The 20064-nt window shown below is 47.1% G+C and overlaps 2 protein-coding genes across 3 annotated transcripts; both read right to left on the reverse strand.

Moving 5' to 3' along the window:
• Window positions 1-1496: 1496 nt before the first annotated feature.
• Window positions 1497-13620, reverse strand: POPDC2 (popeye domain containing 2). 2 transcript variants are annotated; one of them, XM_009102586.4, is made up of 4 exons: window positions 11619-13620; window positions 9203-9311; window positions 5438-5942; window positions 1497-1942 (listed from the first exon to the last, which is right to left on the reverse strand). In XM_009102586.4, exons 1-3 carry the CDS (start codon window positions 12161-12163, stop codon window positions 5484-5486), a joined length of 1113 nt encoding a protein of 370 aa, XP_009100834.2. In that variant the 5' UTR covers window positions 12164-13620; the 3' UTR covers window positions 1497-1942; window positions 5438-5483. The 2 variants fall into 2 exon arrangements, with proteins under 2 accessions (XP_009100834.2, XP_009100833.1); XM_009102585.4 differs by having other exon boundaries at window positions 5576-5942; window positions 11619-13615.
• A 3884-nt stretch (window positions 13621-17504) lies between these two features.
• Window positions 17505-19919, reverse strand: LOC103827112 (cytochrome c oxidase copper chaperone). The gene is made up of 3 exons (XM_018908149.3): window positions 19687-19919; window positions 18110-18218; window positions 17505-17713 (listed from the first exon to the last, which is right to left on the reverse strand). The coding sequence occupies exons 1-2, from the start codon at window positions 19803-19805 to the stop codon at window positions 18134-18136; spliced, it is 204 nt and encodes a 67-aa protein (XP_018763694.1). The 5' UTR covers window positions 19806-19919; the 3' UTR covers window positions 17505-17713; window positions 18110-18133.
• Window positions 19920-20064: the final 145 nt, after the last annotated feature.

Raw genomic sequence — 20064 nt, forward strand, 5'->3', positions numbered from 1 at the left:
AGCCCAGGGCTTACACAAAGCCAGCCCCACAGGCAGAATGGCTGTGCCCCAGCATGTCTGTGCCAAGTGGCACTGAGGGACACCCTTCCCTGTGCTGAGGAAGGGACCAACATTCCTTGCTCTTTCCCTGAATACCTGCCCTGGAGAGGCTCCCACTCCCATTGCTCAGCTTGACTGCACCAGGCTCTGCGAGACAGGATTCTTCCACAGGTACTTCTAATTCTCTGACTGAGGAAATGTCTGGGGAAGCTCATGAGACAAATCCTGCTGCAGCTGAACTTGGAAGAGGCCTTCCATCTCGACACAATTTTCATTAAGGCATTCCCCTTCCTACCAATGGCTGCTCTCTTCACAGATGTTTTGTATCCATTACTTTCTTCATTTGATGTTTTGTGCACCCTGAGGTCACACCCACCTTGACTACACACAAAAAAGGGTTCTTTCCTACACCTGTTCCCAATCTCAATTCCTTCTCTTTCTTATTTCAAGAATTAATGCAAACAACCAACCAGAAGTCTTTTTTCACCAGCTTCTTTGAGAAGTTGTGCTTGTTATAAATGAGAAATCCTAACTCCAGGAAAAGTAATTTCTGATCTTACTAGAGTGAATGCTCAGTGAGATGCATATCATCAAACTCTCCATTGCAAGCCCTTTACTGTTGGGGAAGATGAAACAGGAAAGCCTTACAAATATGATTGCCTGGCAAAAGATTTTGAGAATATAGAAACTATAAGTGAGATTGAAATGAAAGCAAGCTTTGACATCCCTTAGTTACTGAACAACAGAAAAACAATGGTGTGGCTGGCTGAAGGTAATCCCCTTTTGGTGAAACAATACCCTCTGCAAGCAGGCAGGTCCAAGGGTCAGAGCAGACCCTGCCAGCTTGGCAGAAGGGGTCTGAAGAGTAGTTTTTAGGGTTTAAAATGTAGCACAATATGGTAATATAGTGATTCTTATAGGCTGTATGTAAATGCTATAGGATTTGTATGCTCTACTAGATTGGTTAGTGGGAATCAGAATATTCAACACAGAAGACGATTTATTGTATTGTAACAGGAGCTTCGCTTTCTTACTTTTGCTCTTGTGCTCTTGTTCTCTTGCTCTTGCTTTTACTCTTGCACCCTTACTCTTACTCTTGTTCTTACTTTTCTATGCTCTTAGCTCTTGCCTTTTACGTTATTACCCTCTCATCCTCTCTCTTCTCTCGGGCCTGCTCCAAGCTGCAGCTGGCAGCTCCCAGCAGGGCCCTGTACCCAGGCCCTTTGCAATAAACCGCAAGTTCCACCACCTGGCTTCAGAGATCTCTCGTCTCCGTCCGTCCCAACCGTGCAACCCCCAGTCTTGCCTACACTTTACCAAAGCTGTCAGGCCCATTTCCCCTTGCCCTGTCCACTCTGTGCCTTGAGATCACCCCAAGTGATCTCCCTCTTCAAATCCTCCCTCCCTCCCTCCCTCCCTTCAGCTGTTTTCTCCCTCTTCAAATCCTCAAACACCAGTAGTTTCATCTCTGACTTTAATGGGAATCATTGAATCAAAAGGAACACAGATTCTGCAAGCTGGCTGGAATTGCTTGCAGGATATTGGTGCACTTTGGTGACAGAGCTGCTGACAACCTCAGAGAGGCAGGACTAGAAAACAGACCATGGAAGCACGCTGGGGTAGGCAGCTCTGGTGAACAGCCATGGGGTGGGAGGTGCTGGAGTGTCACACTGCAGTCCTAAGCATGTGCTTCATGTGCTCCTGAGTGTAGATATCTGCTGGCAGACGTCTCTGCATGCTAAAGAGTGTCTCTGGTCAAAAACCTGTGTGAGCATCGGCTCCCTTGGAGGGGCTTCAGGATGAAAGCAGCCTGTTGTTCCCTAGAGTTCGGGGGTCTGAGTGGGAGCCAGAGGGGCTCGTCCTTTGCTGAGAGGGTGAGAGCTCTGGAGATGGTTTTCAGAGGCTGCAGAAGGAATGCAGTGGAGGAGGGAGGAAAAGGGGATCAGGGAACAGAGGGGGGAGGGAGAGAGAGGGAGAGAGAAAGAGAGCACACCATTACTATCATACTTTCAAATTTTTCCAAGACACAAACTTCATGGAGCCCACAATTTCCTGTTTTTCTCCCCTCCTCTCCTAAATGACAGTGCAAAACAATGTAATTCCTCAACAACTGATAAGTCAGGAAACAGGATTATGCACCCATTCTGAGATGGCAAAAACAAACCCTTCCAAATTGCTTTCTGTGATATTGGTTAAACAAAGCCCACAGCTCCTTTGCTTTTGCTCTCAAAGCAGGTACAAAACATTAACTACTAACTTAGATACCAAGCTGCAGACCATCAAGTGTCCATGCACCCATCTCACCCACCAAATAGAAAGGCAGCCCCAAGATGTGACTGTAAAAAACAGACAGCAACAGCTACACATCCTGCAGGCACTTGATAGCAACAAACTAGAACAAATGTGAACAGGAGAAAAAGCAGGTGGCTCTTGGTTGTTTAAATTTCCTGGCAAGGAATAAAGCTTAGTTTCCTCTGGAGCACTGATCTATACTATACTGTTAAAGCAAGTAGTGAACAGAACCTTTGAACCTGCCTCCTTCAAACAGGCACCATTCTCCTTAGAGAATTAATGTGCTCATCAGTGGGATATCACAGTCCATCTTACTCATAAGCAGACTAAAAACACTTTCTAGGAACTAGATGACATGAATATTAGGCCAATATATCTTCCATGAATGTTTTCTTGTGTATGACCTTTGTAGCACTTTGGGCATTCAAGAATTGCCCTCCTGAACCATAGTGTTGCAAGGTGCCTGTTGTAGTTGACAGAAAAGGAATGTCACCCACAGAAGCACTTCAGCATGAGGAGTTTAGAGAGCTACAAGGTGATTACCCACATTGGGAGTTACTGGGAAAGGAGATGAGAGCACAGACCAGGGGAAAGCCCCAGGGGAGCTCTGACCTCAGGGACTCACCTTGAAGAATGACACTACAGGGGATTTCCCTGTTTATTACAGATGTAGGAAAAAGTTAGGAAAGTGCTTTACCTGAGCCATGGCCGACCTGCTTGGACTATTTGCTGAGCTGTGACAAGTGTTTGGACAGAGGCAAAACCTGCAGCCCCTCTGACCACTAGTTTTTGTGGTGAGGCACTCAAATCACTGTGGAATATTGTCCAGATGTGACAACTGCTGTTGTGCCACTGGGATGTGATGGGATGTGCTGAGATGTGATGTGATAAGACACACAAATGCCAAGTAGGGTAACAAGGAAGCTCTCATTCCACCACTATGAGCACATTAAACAGATTTTTAATTCCTTGTCTAATTACCTTAAAAATTAAAATACCACACTGTCTATTGTCTCCAGACTGATAGACATGGAAGATCATCTTCCTCTCCCACCTCAAATACAAGCCTCTAAATATCTGGCTTTTATTGCAGTTCTCTGCTGCCAATAGCAGCACTCTTGTCTCTGTCACAAGATCTAGAAAGATGAGAGCTTCCAGCTCACAACAGGACTGTGTGAAAGAAAGAATAGCTTTTTGCTGTGTAGCAAAGTTTTGCCCAACACACACACACCCCCCCCCACCCCCACACCCACACACACACCCTGTGTGTATGGTCACAGTATTGCCTCACTGCCAAAAATGGGTGGAAATTTTTCCAAAAAGCTAGAATGTTACTTGCCTCCTTCCTTTTTTATTGCATTTGAAATTCTGGTTTTATTGAGCTTGATCAACCAGGAGAATTCTACCAGTTATCTGAGAATGGATATCCTCCTTCTGAGAAGGCAAAATAGAATCAAAGCACAGGCAAAGTGACTTTGCTGTGTTCACAACACTACTTTCATTCACTTATGAGTGCATGTTTTCACAGACACTCCAACAGCTAGGAGGATGGTGTTTCATAAGTGATTCAGTGCTCCTGCCTCTCCAAGTAAGGACTGAAAAAGCTTCAAATTCATATCTTCAGCAGCCTACTAGCAAATCCAGGGGCTTCACATTCCTAGAACAAATGTGGATTTTTTTTTCCTCTCTCTGCCTCCTTAAAAAAGAAAACAACAACCAACCACACAAAACCAAACAACCCCAACAACAAAACCCTAATCAAAACTCTTGCTAACTCTTTATCTGATTCAGCCACAAACAAATACACCTGTTCTTTCCCTGGTCAGTTTCTTCATATCCCAGATAATATGAAGAATACTGCAGACTTCTTAGGGCTCATGCCAGGAGCCAATGCTCCCTGCCACTGGGTCCACAGCAGAGGTAGAAGTAGACCCAAGCAGGCACAGAGAAGGGCAGGGTGCAATGTTGCTGTGTTCAAGGCTGCCTGATGGAAGGCAGCCACCCCAGCTGCAGCCCAGCCCTGCAACTTCCTTCCTGCTGTGCAGACCCAACTGAGAAACATGAAGGGGTCACTTCTAGGACAGACATCCCAGTCCCAAGCTTGGTGCCTGGCAGCTGGATTACTGTGGGAGGCAGCAGGAATGCACATTTTGGGGTCTGCAGCTGGTATGTAGCAGCTGGCAGGCAGTGGCTAGCTAAAAGTAGCTCAGGGTGGAATTTCTCTCTTGGCCACTTGGATTAGAATTTCAAGCACAAGCCACTCTCCCATCTATTTCTGTTTGCCTGCATTGTTCTTCTGCCTGAACAGCAACCAGGCACCAGAACATTTTTCCCTTGTGGAGTAAGGAGCTGGCATTTTGGAAGAGAGCATCTTATTCCCACTCACTGCACAGCAGAGTTTGGGGCATCTAATAACAATGCTTAGCCTGTCAGTCCACCCAGGGTGACTGGAGGAAAGACCTGTACCACCCAGGGCAGACTTTTCAACATCTTACTGATCTGGCAATGATCAGAATCTCAGCAGAAACAAGGAGGACAGATCAATGCTGGGATGAGCTGTGGTGGGCAGGGAGAGGAAGGACTCTGAGCTTTGTGCCCCTGCTGAGACTTAGCACTTGCAGGGTTTATAGCAACTCCTTACTACCAATCCTCTATAAACCCTGGAGCTGTTTCTAGTCCTGTTGGCATCTCCTGAGATGTGGGCTTTCTCACCTGCAGAGCTCTTGCTCAGCTCAATACTGGAGTACCTCCTGGTATTGCTCTACCTCATGGTCTCAGTGACCACTGGCATACCGCCTGCCAGCCTGGACACCATTTCAGTGTTTCTGCCTCTCTTCAGGGATGGGGAGAGAACTGGGCAGGGAAGAGCTTTCTATGGCCAGGTTACTGGCCCTTCTACCCACAGTACAGCTGGTGCCAGGAGTCAAGCCTCTGCTCTGCTGCTTTTCCTTAGGAAAACCACATAGCTTGAGCCCACCTTCTGGGATTCCTTGGGGCAGCGGGCCAAAAAACACCTCAGAGGTGCAAACCCATGGCAAATGGGGTCCAGTGCTCTGTCCAGGCAGATGCATCACAGGAAAGACTTGCTCTGCAAGTGGGTACTTACGCGAGGGTCCCACACAGGGTGAGGTGTGCCCGTGCCAGGAGTGCCCTCACTTCATATACTCCCCTTCGCTCACATAGTCCATAAAAGACCCCGGCAACTCAGCAAAATCTTCCAAGACAAGACTGGTGGAGTCCTCACCCAGCAGATCACTGTCGGGCCGGGATGCCCGGGGGCGCGGAGCCAGCGGTGGCGGTGGTGGCGGCTGCGGCGGCGGCTCAGAGAGGCTGGTCTGGCCAGAGCCCGGCAGCAGCTCCTCACAGTCCTCCGACTCCCCCTCCGAGGAGGCTGGCCCAAGGACGTGGTAGAGGCTGGGCAAGCGGATGTCGAAGCGAAGGCCAAACTTGGCGAAGAGCTTCTCATTGAGGGAGTAGAGCTTCTCTGAGATGTCATAGCCCAGGTGGGAGGAGAAGAGGCGGGCGATGTAGCGGTCCTTCCTCAGGAGGAGATACAGCTTCTTCCTCGGCCAGGTGATGTAGCTGCAGTCGGTCTCGGCTGTCAGCGTGACCTGTGGGGCAGGGAGTGAGTGGAGTAAGTCCCACTGCCTGGGCGAGGTCACCCACCTTGGAGCCATGTGCTTCACTCCAGGAAATGCCCTCAGCCCCTTTGAATCCTACTCTCCTTGGAGATGGTAGGGCTGGAGAGCCTGACTGCCCTGATTGAATGACTGGTATAAAGCCTTACCTCCTGCTGTTTCCTCTCCCTAAGAAGGAAAAAACCCTGTTTTCCTATGCAATTAGTAGCATGTCCTCATTTAACCCAGCCACATGGATGCCTACGATTAACCCTCTTGCTTTCAGATGATGCTCCCTATTGACATTTGAGGGATGTAGCTGAAATGAACAGGGCACCACAGACATCCCTATCCCTCAGAAACACTACAGAGGGGGATATTTTTGCATGCCAAGTCAGCCTGAGTTGCCAGCAAGGAGCCCTGGGGGAGCCTGCTGACCCATTCTGCTGCTGGATTGCAGAGCCCCACAGGCCCTGCTCCAAGAAGACCCTAAGTGCTGGAAAGACCACCAGAAAAGCTTGACTGGTCATCCTGTGCCCGAGGGACATCCTGTCTCAGCAGTTCTGCTAGACTCTGTAGGGCTGAATGGCTCTGAAGGACATTGCAGCACAGCTCAGTGAGAGAAGAAATAAAAGGTTTTATTGTGTTCGTGTATATGTAGAAAACTCACGAGGGTTTATCGGGTCGATTTTAGAGAACGTTTCATTTTCTTTCTGGTTTTTCCAGTGTAAAAAGAGAACTTTTCCCCCTAAATGTAGGACAAGAACAGTTTCAGTCAAAAACATTATATGGTATGAAAGTGTATATTATAATAAATAATGATAATAAAGACAAGAAATGCAGGAAGGGTCAAACTGCCCTGGGCCAAAGAAGAGCATCCGAGTGTAATGGAGACACTGGCATGCGAACAAGTGCCGGAACCAAAATATCCCGGGGGCTCCCTTTCACTCTGTGCCCAGGGGTCTCCTTGGTCAGCCGCCATGGCAGAGGGCCACCGGGAAGCTGAACATGGCTTGGCTGCATGTGTGTGTCCTTGGGTTTGATATTTAATGCCATTGGCCTGCAAACAGCTGTCTGATGAAAGAAATATAGGAGATAAAACCTGAGAACTTTCCCAGGCCAGGCAAGCAAAAAGAAGGGTCACACAGAAATTGAAATGACCGGAATCTCATTTTCCTAACCAACCTCTGGCACAGTGATCAAAAGTGATCTCTTCTTGTGAGGGACTGAAATGCAATAAGCAAACCTGCCACCAAACCAGGATAGCAAGACAGATTTCACTCTTGAATTCCCCCTGACACAAGTGCTCCGGCATCAGCAAGAGCCTGTAATTCAGCCTTCTGGGGGAAAGTGCCAGCCCTGAAACCAAACTCCTTCAGGCACTCGGACCCAACAGTCCTGTGGGAAGCAGATAGCCAAAGCAAAAAGCTCAAGGAAGGCAGCTATTCTCGTAGACCAAGTCATGCTTCTGCCATTTTTCAGTGGGTTCAGAATTGAATTTGTTCAATCCAGAGAGCCACAGGGCAAGAAAAACCTCAGGCAAGAAAAACCTTACATGCCTTCCTTCAGCAAAGAGCCAGAGTCCAACATGCACTTTTTAAACCAAATTATTGTGTTGCTAAGGCAAGGTTGAGATAAGTTACAGAGTTTTATGAACGACTCAGGTGAGAGGGACTAGTGTGTTAAACAGCTGCCCAAAGCAGCACATCACCATGGTTAGCATGGCCACCAAGAGTAAGGTCCTTCCAGGTACATGGACTGGTGAAGTGACACCTGATGACTGCTGGTCTCACACAGCTGCTACTTCTTCAGGCTTCTCCATAAGCACACCCAGGTTTTAGGCATTTCCAGCATATGGCCTTCCCTACCTAGGGCTCTACCTCCCCATCCTGATGCCAGGATGCCATCCTGACCTCACCGACCAGCCCTGTCTTGCAGAGCAGGAGATGTGCCAGAGCATGGTGCTGGCAGGGCTGGTGCAGCCTGACTCTAGCCTGCTTCCAAGCTGTCTCATGCACCACAGAGGAAGACCCTCAGGAGGTCTGGGAACATTCAGTTCCACAGAAATTAGCTCAGAAAATGCTGTGCATGTCTTTGCAGGTTGCATGCCTGCAGTCAGCCATTTCCCTGCACCTAGCCCATCACTCTCCCTGCTGGATTCTTGGGCAAATACAGCCCAGGAGCTAGCATCAGTCTGCTGCCAGATTGAAGACCTGTGCAAAACATGAGATACCACCAGCCCTAGCACGCAGCCATGCTGTTGTTGTCCTTTCTACTTCATTATCTTGGTCCAACATCCCTGTTTCTGCTCACTATCTATAGCCCTGTGCCACAGTCACATAGCCAGCTACCTCCTACAACTATATTCACTGGTGATGGCACTATTTTCAGGAGCAATCACCACGAACCTTTCACACATGAGCCAAATTCAGACCCTAGGAAAGCAGATTTGGAGAGCTGCCCTGGTTTAACCAAGTTTGCTTGGGGCTACCCTCATGAGAAAGCATCATTCCCTCATGACCCTCCCATGCTCCCAAGGGATTAGCAAAATCCCTCCTCATATGCCCTAATTGACATAATGAGGATTGACATCCTGACAGGTATCAGGCCATCCTGGGATGTGTGCCAAAGACAGAGGGATGTAGGCTTAAGTAATCTTCTCCAGAAGGAAAGCCAAAGAAACACTGTGGGCTGTTGACAGCGAGGCCAAAATCCTTTCAGTTACTGCAAATGAGAATTGGTCTGGCCTCTCGGCAGGGGATCTTTCTGCTCAGAAAGAACCATATTCGGGTGTGAATCATCCTTTCTGCTTCTCCACCCAAAACACATGACCATCAGAAACTTCTGTGAGGAGCAGGATGTTTATGGATTTACATCACTGCTGCACATTGCCGCGGCTGCCATCCTGATGCACCCTGCTAGCAGCATGCAGGGCAAATGCATCAGTACAGGTACTAGAGAACACTTTAAGGGAAGAGAGCTGGCAATCTGACACCTCCATTCCCTGATAAACAGGAAGGAGCCCCGTGCTCCACCCTCCTTGCCATCAGCAGATAGTAGGAGCATGCCCTGAGGTCTTCAGAACTAGGTAGGAAAAAAGGTTAAACAGCTGATCACACAATCCTGTGCTGGCTAAACCACGAGGAAGGGGAGGAAAGTATTCCTGGTCGGCTTTGAATGGCACAATGGGGCCTCTCTACCTCCTTCTCAGACGTGCAGCAAAGCACCAAGGAGTGAAGCTGAGCTGCGGTTACCTGGAAAGTTCCTTCCTCAGAAGGTCGCAGTGACTCCCATTCTGGAGAGTCCAGGAACTGGTATGGAAAGACGTAGTGAAGGAATTGTCCGTCCTGGCACACTCGGATCCTGCAGAGGACAGGTGAGGCAGACAGGCTTAGGCCACAAAACAGATGTCACACAAATCTGATAGCTCAAACAGTGTGTCCCAAGCAAGGAGGAAAGAAATACTTGTCTCACAGATGTCTCATACCCTCTGGGGACAGCTGCAGGTGCTTTAGTGATGAGGCTATCCTTCCTTTCTCTGTGGGATTTGCTGCCACTTCACCATACTCCATCTGTGTTCTGTTTCTTGCTACATAGAAGCCCTCACAGGTGCGATGCTTGGTCCTAACCCAGGACTTCTTCAGCCCACAGGACTGCTGCTTTCTAGGTACTTCTAAGAGCCAGCCTGTGGCTCTTTGTGCCTGTATCTTCCTCCTGTCTCCAGGACTGCATAAGGGCATTCCCAGTCTTGGTACTGGGAAGTCACTACACTCAGGATCCCCCAAAATCCCACTGCCCATGGCTCCTCACAGATCACCCTGAGAGCTCATAGTTTGCTGCACATTACCGCTCACTTTCTCTTGGCCTTCTAAGTATCCTTTTCACCTACTTTTGCTACAATTGCCTGCCAGGGTCAAGGTCAAACGTGCACTGAGCTCTGCTGTGGGAACAGAGAAGGACCTGCACAGACCTGAAGCAAGGACAATGCCAGGGCACTCTGCAGTTCTATTCATAGCTCTGCATCACCAGACTTGGGGCCTCTTGCTTTCCTGTCACCATGTCCCCCTGTTGTATGATACACAAAGGCAATTCTTGCCTCCAGGAGTTAAAAGACTCTGTTCACCTTTGGCTTCTAATCAGCTGGCAGTGCTGCCTGCAAGGGTCATGGATTGTAAAGCACATTTCCCAATCCAGGCATATTCTGCATTTCCAAGACCCCACTTGCTCAGTTTAAGAAAGAGCACCATAAAAGCAATTTGCTGCTGGATCAGCAAGGACCTCACAAGGCAATAGAGTGGGTACTAGGAAATGTAAATCCATGCCCACCTCCACGGAGCATCCTTTACCAGCCAAGATGTATACTTCCCACTGCAAAAGAGAGCCCAACAACTACCCACCATCACCATCTTACTGTCTGTTGTAGCACTTTCATGCCCACCGAGTAGCATCACATTATCCAGTGCAGGTCAAGACAGCACAGACTCTTCCCCAGCAATATTATTTACTGATACAGTAAACTGCAGAGCCAGCTGCTCACCAGAAATGTTTGGTAAGGTGAAGCACTACTGGAAACACACATATCAAATTGACCTCCAGTGCTTTGCCATTCAATATCCTGGTGGACCCAGGGTGCTCTTAACACATCTTAGAAAAGGGACCAACACCAAAAAAAGCAAGGTCAGCCATTCTTCTTTGCAAACTCCCTCACCAGAGAGGATTGGCCACTGTACTAAAACAGGAGCCCCAGGTGATGTTTTGTATTTTCAAAGGAAAATCCTTGTGAGACACACCTCCTGCAGCTCAGCACTGATCCTATTTAGAGGTCTTCTTCCTTTCCCATTCTTATGTAACATTAGTGCCAAGTTTTTGGCAGCAGACTGGAAACCAACACTATTGCTATTTGTACACATCTGGATTTTGCAAATCATTAAGTGGATATGCTGCTAAAGACATGCCACAGGATCTCAGGTGAACTTGATCATTCAGTTCTCCAGTGTGACTCTCTAGAGGTCCCTGAGGTTCTCCTTGGAGGTCCAGAAGAAGGAATATCACAAATGCTTGACAGCACAAGGAAAGAAATACACCTGATTAGGCAGGATCCACCACAGGAAAATACTCTCTCTTTTGATGAAATGGTGCTCAAAGTGAAAAATGTCAAAGCACTGAGGGTTGGGGTGTCAGGAACAGGAACTTCGCCCTGAACACTGCTGGCCAGGGAGAGCAGGTGAACTGAGGCCTCAGCACACTCAGAACACAGCTCCTCACAACACAGAGGTGTGCCTGGTACCCCCAGGTCCAGACACACTGCTCTCCTGTGAGAAACACTTTCTCACAGCCAGTCTGCTCCCATCAGAATTAAGATCACTTCAAAATGACAGACAAAGGGGTAAGGATTCATCAAAAGTATCACAGGTAAGGCTGAGCTCCACTTCACTGCCCACAGCTCGAGTCTGCAAACCATTCCCTGAAATACTTTTAAGTTAGAAAAACAAAACAAAACTAACACCCCAAAAAGCAAATTTCCCCCTTCCCCAACAAACTGATGTATCTCTCAGATCCTTTTCAGAGGAAGGAAACAATCCTCACCCCAGTTTCTACAGAGGGTGATAATACAACAATAAGCCACAGCAGTTTGCTGTCAGACTTTGTTCAGAAATGGGGAGCCTTTACCTGCCAGACAGCAGCAACGAGAGGCGGTCAATGGGCGTCTTGCCCTCCACTGCATAATTCTGGTCTCTGACTAGCGACTGCACCTGCTCTTCACAGCACTTCACGATTTCTTTGTAGACTTCCAGGGGCACCTGCAAGGGCAGGTACATGGTCTTGTAGAGGAGGTCAAACTCTTCTGGGATGGTGTTTCTGCGGAGCCGGTAAGCCAGGTGAGCCAGCTGAAGCAAGCAGGCGAGGACCAGCAGCATGTTCCAGATGAAGATGTCCAGCCCACAAGCACTCAGCCAGCCCCACAGAGCATAGCAGAAGTAGCCTGGGGCCAGGAGGCCAAAGATATAGAGGGACCCAAAGATGCCACTTCCCCCCATGTAACCCAGGAGGACAATGCAGCTGGCCAGCTGGTAGGCTGCTTCCTCCGTAATCTCCTTCCAAGCATCACACACCGGAGGCTGGAGAACAGCCTGGTCCCAAGAGGGGCTGTTTGCACTCATCCTGCCCCACTCCCCACCCTCCCCAGCCGTCCTGTGCTCAAAATGAATTGTCATACACAAAGGGTGCTGCAGAGTTTGGAAAGCAGAGCTGCTGGGTAGCTGTTCTCCTCCTCTTCCTTTTGTGCACTGTCTGGTCCCACAGCAGTGTTTCAAAGTAACATGCTAAAAAAGTGCTGCCGAATGGTTTTGCACTCAAAAAATTCCAAAAGCGTTCGCTTCTCCTCTTTGTGGCTCACAAAACGTCGGCTGGCCCCCTTCTTAGCCACAACAGTGAGAAAAGCAGCTGGCAAACGTGAGGCCAAAAGAGCTCAGTCAGAAAAAGAGTCGGGGCCATTAGCTGGAAAACTCACGGACAGGACAGAGATCTCCTTGCACTGCCTGTCTCGCCTGCACTGCAGCAAATGGAATAGCGACCGTGAGAGAGCAGCAGAGGGAGCTGGTGTTGAGTGTGGAATGTGTATCTCTTGGCAGTGGAACGGAGAGAGACCCCAAATGGATAACCATGTTTGGAATTGAAATCCAAGGAGCAAAAGCAGTGAGGAGAACAGAGAGCAAGCATGCACCCGCTACTTAACATAACTCAGGCGGCCAGATAAGCACAGCACGAGGAGGGGAAAGGAGAAGGGAAAACAACCAGCTTATCGTGGCGAGCTCCAGTCACACATCGGGCTCTCCGCCGCTCTGCACTCCTGCAAAAGAGTGACTTTCACCCAGCACAAAAAAGGGAAAAGGTCACCCCCTTTTCCCCCTGTGGTTCATAACTGTGGCAGGAAGTTGGCAAAAGAAGAGAGGCTGGCTCTCAATTACTTTCCAGGTCCATTACAGCCTCCTCTTACTCCAGGGAGCTTCCTCTCAGGGGTGTTTTAGATCAAGGGGCACAAGGAAAAGCTTTGCACAGCCAGAGAACTGTGAATGCAAGGGATAAAACTAGAGCAAACAAGCCTCTGGCACCCAGTTTCATCTATCATGAAGATGACACTATCCTGCCTGCCAAAAGCTTTGTGAGCGTGTAACACTTGGAAGCACATTTTGTGGGGAAATCCTAGTTGAGGGATTACAGGCTCTGTTGGGAAACACCCTTGAGAAACATCATCTCACATTCTCATTTTTCTAATAGCTGTTTAGAACCTGCCCCAGACCTTCATTTAGCTCAGAGGACAGCCAACACTTCCCACTCAGGTAACACAGGGCACAGGCACAGGAGGGAGCCTTTGAGGTCAGTCCTCCATGGTCAGCTACACAAAAAATGCATAAATGCAATTCCTCCCCTGCTTCAAGTAACACATTATCAGTCACACAGGCAGGATCTGCCCCACTGCCAGGATGCAATTACATTTCAGGCATTGATGCAACCCACGTGGTCTCCCATCACAGTGTGAAGTCAGCCTGCATGGGTCAGTGGGGTAGAGATAGGGTTTCAAGGGTGGTCGTGTTTCAGGCCGAGCTTGCAGCTGCCCTGCCTAACATGCCATTCCCATTGGCACCATTCAGTTAAAGACACACTGATTGTGTCTCCTAACTAACAGTGCTCTGGAATAACACTGTCTCCTGGGCAAGGCTGCAGCAATGCTTTATGGCAACCTTCAAGAATTCATTGAGGTCTTGGCCAGTACAATCTTATTTCTGCAATGATGAGGCCAAGTGCAATACAGAGCTGCATGGCTCATAAGAGCCATCCTGGCAGGTTGACATGCGGGAAAGAAAGAAGACAAATTAAGCTCTGCACAGGAGCACAGTCCATTCAGAAAGGTGGTTTCTGTTAAGGATAAAGTGAAACAGGGAACCTGGTCTTCAGAGGCCCCTTAACTAAGTGAAGAAATAAATACTAGCTACTGAAGCAGAACAACACTCATCTGCAAGATGAGTGTTATGGGGAAATGAAGAGCCTCAACCGTTCTCTCAACCTCCTCTCCAAAGCAGGACAGATGATCTTATAGCTAAAGCACCACAATAAAAATCTTGGGATCCAGGTTCTGTTTTTCATACCACTGCCATATACTCGCTATATGATCCCGACAACAATTTGTCAGCCTTTAGGCCTCTGCAAAAAATCTGTAAGGAGCCTTCTCTCCAAGATAGGCTGACATCCGATAAAATGGGGAGTTGGGATATCAAGATTGTGAACACCTAAGGAGAAAGATACTTAAGATCTGTGAGACAAAACTACATTTCTTCTCTGCTATGAGAAGAAATGTAGAACTACATTAGAGGAAGCATCCTGAGAAGCACCACCACATTTTCTCCTACCTTTTCATACTACCAAAACCCTTTTGCAGGGGCATCAAAGAAAGTGGAGAAAAAGGAAGTTAGTAATTTCATTCTTCCGTTAGGTAAATTCCTGCGTAAAAAATAAACTGGAACACAGTGTAAGTGACTCATTAGGACAAGAAAGGCCTTCATCTGACATCTTCTAGAACATAAATAGTGGAGTTGCAGTGATGCTGAAGCCAGAACTGTGGGTGAGGATGACCTGTTATGATTTCTCTGTGAAAGGCAGACAGGAAGCTTTCAACCCACAGCAATAACAGCACAAAGCTCTCATTAGAAACTACACAACTTTTCTGCTGGGTCCCAATGTGACATTGTAGAGAGAATGATACAGCACTTTAAAAGGTAGATCTCAGAGCACACACTAGAGATTAACTTAGTGTTTTCAGACTCAAATTTCTAAAAGGAAGATTTGTAAAGTGATTGAGCTACCAAGACTAAATCTTCCTTTCTCCATTGATAGTACCATGGCCATACAGATCATCTTCACAGCACTTTCAGTTTTCTACCCAGCAAAAGTAAAAAAACCTCTTATTACCACATAGACATTTTATTTTCATGCCTTGCTTTGGATTAAATGCCCTTCATCCAAGGACACTGGTTCATCCACAACAAGTGTTCAAAAGCCAGTACGGATTCAATGGGAAAGGGACGTAGCAAAGTTGAAAACAATTTGGAATGAAGATGGAAAGTTCATAGAAAACACCTGAGCAACATTAACACCCTTCCCTGGAAGTAAACACGCAAACATTACTACAAAATGTGTTTGTGAAAAAGAAAAACAGACGTGTCAAGCTTTTCAGCACTGAAACAGGCAGTGTGGAAACAGGTACTTCACTGACTTCCCCACTTAAAATGGACTCAAACAGTAGCACTTAATATTTAGCTGCATGTGATGATGCAACACAGGTACAGCCTGCACTATGTTTGGCAAATAAATCCTCTGTCCTTGAGAGCCACACAACACAGAGATTATCAGCACCAAATCTCACAGCAGCTGCATGACTAGTTATTTGCCCATCCTTTAGGAAGTCAACAGGTTCACTTCTGATCCCATAAGCTGAAAACTAGTTCAATCACTGTGTTGAGGACACTAAGACCTTGGTGGCTTGAAGTCAGAGAGGGAATAATCAAACACCTCTTTTTTGATTTATTATATAGTGCATTGCTGGAATTAGTCTGTAGAACTGTTACTTACACACGAATAACACTGTAGCTCCAAAATATACACATTGGATTTACAATTGCTGGGAAAGGTCTCAAGCCTACTCCAGACAAGCTCACAGTGAATTACAAAGGTTCAAAGATGGCATGCACTGTATCTAGTTGTGGTGCTCTATAGTTTAGTCACATTTCCTGCTACTGCTGTGTGTGCTACACACCCTCAAGGTACACACCACCCTGTGCAGGGCAGTGTCTGTCACTAACACTGTCAGTAAGTATTAACACAGGAACTCCCACTCCCTGAATGAAGCCCTGAATCCACTCCACAGGAATACCATAGTAAGAAATGAAGGCACTCAGCAAGGAATTTGAATACAATGTTCTTCTGTTGTTGCTTTAAATGTAGAGTTGTCCAGTATCCTTTCTGTACATGTTGCACATTAGCAAAAACTTTCTGAAGTACTTGCCACGCTTCTACCCTCATGGAGGTCTAAACATCCCAATTCTTAAGTGAACAGAATTTGTGTAAAATCGTGCAGGAATATGTTTTCTTTTCTTCACCTGATATAAGCAGCACTCCACTCTCACTTGGCCGCTTCCTGCCCTGCTCTATTCTGTGGCTCCATTTTCACAGTTTACCAGACCATGCTACCACAAAGCTGGTGCTCATCCACCTTCTAGCGTTCTCTTCAGTTTATGCTCTGATACACAAAGGCCATTCCTTGTTGAACCATATTCAGATTCCTACCTCAAGACAGTAATAAACACCACGAGGAGCACGAGGTCCTGCTCCTCAAACAGCTAGCGCCACAGGCAGCTTTGAATGCTTTCTGCCAGAGCCACACCTGCATCCCTACTCTGAGGCTGAAAGCCAGCATGGACAGAACTCTTGCCTCAAGATAGGACCTTCAGAACATTCTAAAGAGAATTCTAAAGAGTTTAAACTCTCCTCACACAACTTGTGAGTCTCAGCAGAGGGAGCACCAAGTACCACAGCCAAAAACTGCTCATGATACGCAGGGCCCTGCAGGCAGAGAAACAATAATGACTGGAGTCACCCCTGCAGCAGGATCAAAGCCAGGAGAAAAATCAAGACAAAGGACAGATTTTGTCTCTTCAGTTTCTGAAGAGAAAACTCATCTGGAGAAAAAGTAATTAATGATACCAGTAAGGAAAGTCAACTCACTACAGGAAGAGTAACATTAGGATTGCACAATTACATATTATGAAACCAGAAAAGCCCCACCTGTAACAAGCCAGAAATTACACCTAATGTTTCTCTAGATTGTAAGAAGGAATCAAAAGCAGCAACTACCATCTCATACAACACTATCATCTCATACAACTGAAAGAAGCCAGAAAACAAAGCCCGTGCATGCATAGCACAAGACCAACACAACAAAAACTCAGCATAAGAAAAAGCTTTATCTTCAGGCAAGTAACCTGTACACATACAAGTCACTTGCAGTGACAGGGAGAAGTCCTCTGCTCCCTTTCTGTTGAAGAACTACTGGCTCAAGCGAGTTTGAGACGGGAAGTACCTAATTTTTCATTATAAAGAATGAAGCTCGGGTAATGGTATTCAAAAACCAGAAGAATTCGAACATGGGGAAATTAAATACAGTTTTGACTCTAAGGAAGTTTATTTCATAAAACTGTGGTTGCCTTTGTACAAACATAGTTACAGCTACTGTCACAAACAGCACAGCAAGCTTCAGCACAACTACTGAAAGCTGCAAGAGTGCAATGCTACTGGCATGATTTCACAATTTGCATCTGTGGGAAAACCCACCAAAGTTCTCTCTGTTCAACCGCACCACCACAGTAATCAGTAGGAAGAAAGAGTTCCTATGTTAATGATTGAGCAGGCTTTTCTGTCTCTCATTCCTGCAGCACGCTGTTTTCAGTAAGGAGGGCACTGTCATTTCTTTACTTAAAAAGAAACAAAAGTCAGGAACACTGGTCATTTTCAGGCTTTTATTAAGAGGAAAAAATATATTTTCTATAGCAGTGGTCAAGAGCAAGCAGTGGAAAAGCTATGGATGTGATGCATACTCTATCATTAAAGACTCTTCATAAATAGATTCTTTGTTTATATTTGTTCTTTGAAGTAACTTGCAGAAATAATTTATTTTGCAGCTTTCCAGAACACAGTCATACCAAAGACATCATCTAGAAGAGAAAGGAAACACAGCTTCACAAAACATGGATTTCCACTGGATACTGAGCAACAGTTCTACAACCAACAAAAGAAAACCCAGCACAAACCCACAAAAACCAACTCCCATGTGTCCTAGCACCAGAAATCTAAATTGAGGTTTGGATCTCTTAGCAGACAGCAGAGGCAGCACCATTCTCTACTGCTGAAGGGTGACTCACAGAGGCTGTGTGCTGCCAAGGGCTTCACCACCCTCACAGGACAGCAATGTTGGCTTAGAGGCAATGAGGATTGCTCTGCCTTCTCTCTCATAAGGGCAACACCATCACAAACACTACTCTGGGCCTTCCAGTGGCACCAGCTGAGGTGCCAGGGCACTTCAGAGGGAGAGGTCCTGAGGCTGTACTCACCCCACTCAGTCCTGCTCATCTCACTCATATCTTGAAGCCCAGAGCTCTCATACACTCTTTGTGAGCTTCAATTAGGTGCCCACAATTTTCTTCTCCCTTCTCAATAATGCTGCAAGAAAAAAAAAGATTTCCAGGGTACAGCAATAAAATGTTCACTTACTTTTAGTGAAGAAATATAACTGACAAACTGCTGGGGACAATTAAAAATCCCTATTAGGATCCAGAGATTTTTTTTTCCTATCCTGTCCAGGGTAGTACTGTTTTGGACAATATAAAACTATCCCAATATAAAAAAGTTTAATATCCCAATATAAAAGGAGATGTGCACCTAAAACTCTGATAACAGGCATAACAGAACTTCCTGTTAACAGCCAGGGTCTATTCTGGGCAAGTCCGGATGGGGATTTGTTATACCACACAAGGCTGTCACATCATCAAGTACGCTGAGCTGGCCAGTTTCAAATTATTCAGTAGGGAAGCAACAAAATTTCTCCAGTAAGAGAACAATACAGAACAGGTTAACCAGTAAATGATATTTTAATCCAACTTCAGTTGCAATTTAAGGACCCTGAAGCAAAAAGCAAAACAAAACACAACACCTGTCCAGCTATTGTTGAAAAAATGATTCACCATTTACTTTTGATGTAACTCATCTATTCAAGTAAGAGCCTCTCATTGTTGGTATATCACGTATACCACAAATGCAGTTCAGACTTGCTTTTTGACTGAATGACAGAACTGAATGACAGCACAAAGTTTCATTTTCTTCTTAGGTTTTTTTACAATGAGCATGGATGCGTCCCCTGGCTGCCCAGAGCACTTCCATCTAACCAGTAACATCCCTCCTACCATCCTTTTCTTAGGGGGCTCTGGATTCACCTTCACTCTTACCATGTAATTAGACATGCTCCCCTAAAATTAGCAAAAAGTGTTCAGTATTATGCCACCTGTCACCTACCACCTATACCACCAGCAAAGTAAAAATAAAAAAAAAAAAAAATACAACTTGGTAATCAGATTAAACTTTTTTAAACTTTTAAGATTCACTGTCAAAGACAAAGGAGCTCCATTTGGAGGGTGCATTTCATAAGATTTTACAGGTCCTATGATCATGACTAAGCCTATAATTACCAATGCAGCTATACAGGTCACTGTCAAATTTTGAACTTCTCTGGGAAATATCATCCTCTGAGACTCAAAAAACCCAGAGTATTTTGTTGTATTTAAAAGAGAATGTAATTTATACTCGGGTGAACAACAAAGAAGTTATCACCTGCTGGTACGTGTTACTTCAATCAACAATAGTGAAGAATTACAAGCAGTATTAAAAGCTGATCTTTGAAACCTGTTTTAAGCACGGGCTAAGAGTTCATTTCTAAATAATCCTTTCAAGACAGTTTCCTCTCCTTCCCTCCGTGGACGCTCCAGCACCCTCCGTCCGGGATGGGGAGCGCCCCCAAGATGCCCGGCGCACGGTGGCAGGGGCACAAACCCCTGGAAGGGAGGGAGCCCCGGCGGGGCAGGAAGGCGGAACGCGGGGAGCGGCGGCCGCGGGGAGCTCGGGGCCGGGTCCCTACCAGGCGTCCCGCGCCTTCTTGGTCTCGGGGCAGGCGCAGCAGGCCTTCAGCGGCTTCTTCTCCTGCCTCGCCTCCCCCGCGACCTTGCCGTCGCAGCTGGCGGCGGCCACCGAGGACATGGCGGGCAGTTCCCGGCTCCCTCAGCCCGCGGGGAGAACGGGCCGGCAGCGGCCGTGCGAGCGCGGCTGGTTCTGGGAATCCTCTCCCGCCCCTTCCCGGCCCGCGGCCTGCTGGGAGGGGTGTGGGGGGAGCCTCCTCCCGGCGCCTGCCCCGCCTCTTCCTGGTCGTCAGCCCAGGGCGCTGCCACACAGAGGCGGGGCCAAAGTGACATTTTCCAGAGACGCTCGGTAGTGAACGAGCCCTGAGGGGAAGGAGGGA

This window comes from Serinus canaria, chromosome 1 (assembly GCF_022539315.1).
Source record: "Serinus canaria isolate serCan28SL12 chromosome 1, serCan2020, whole genome shotgun sequence".
Lineage (NCBI taxonomy): Eukaryota > Metazoa > Chordata > Aves > Passeriformes > Fringillidae > Serinus > Serinus canaria.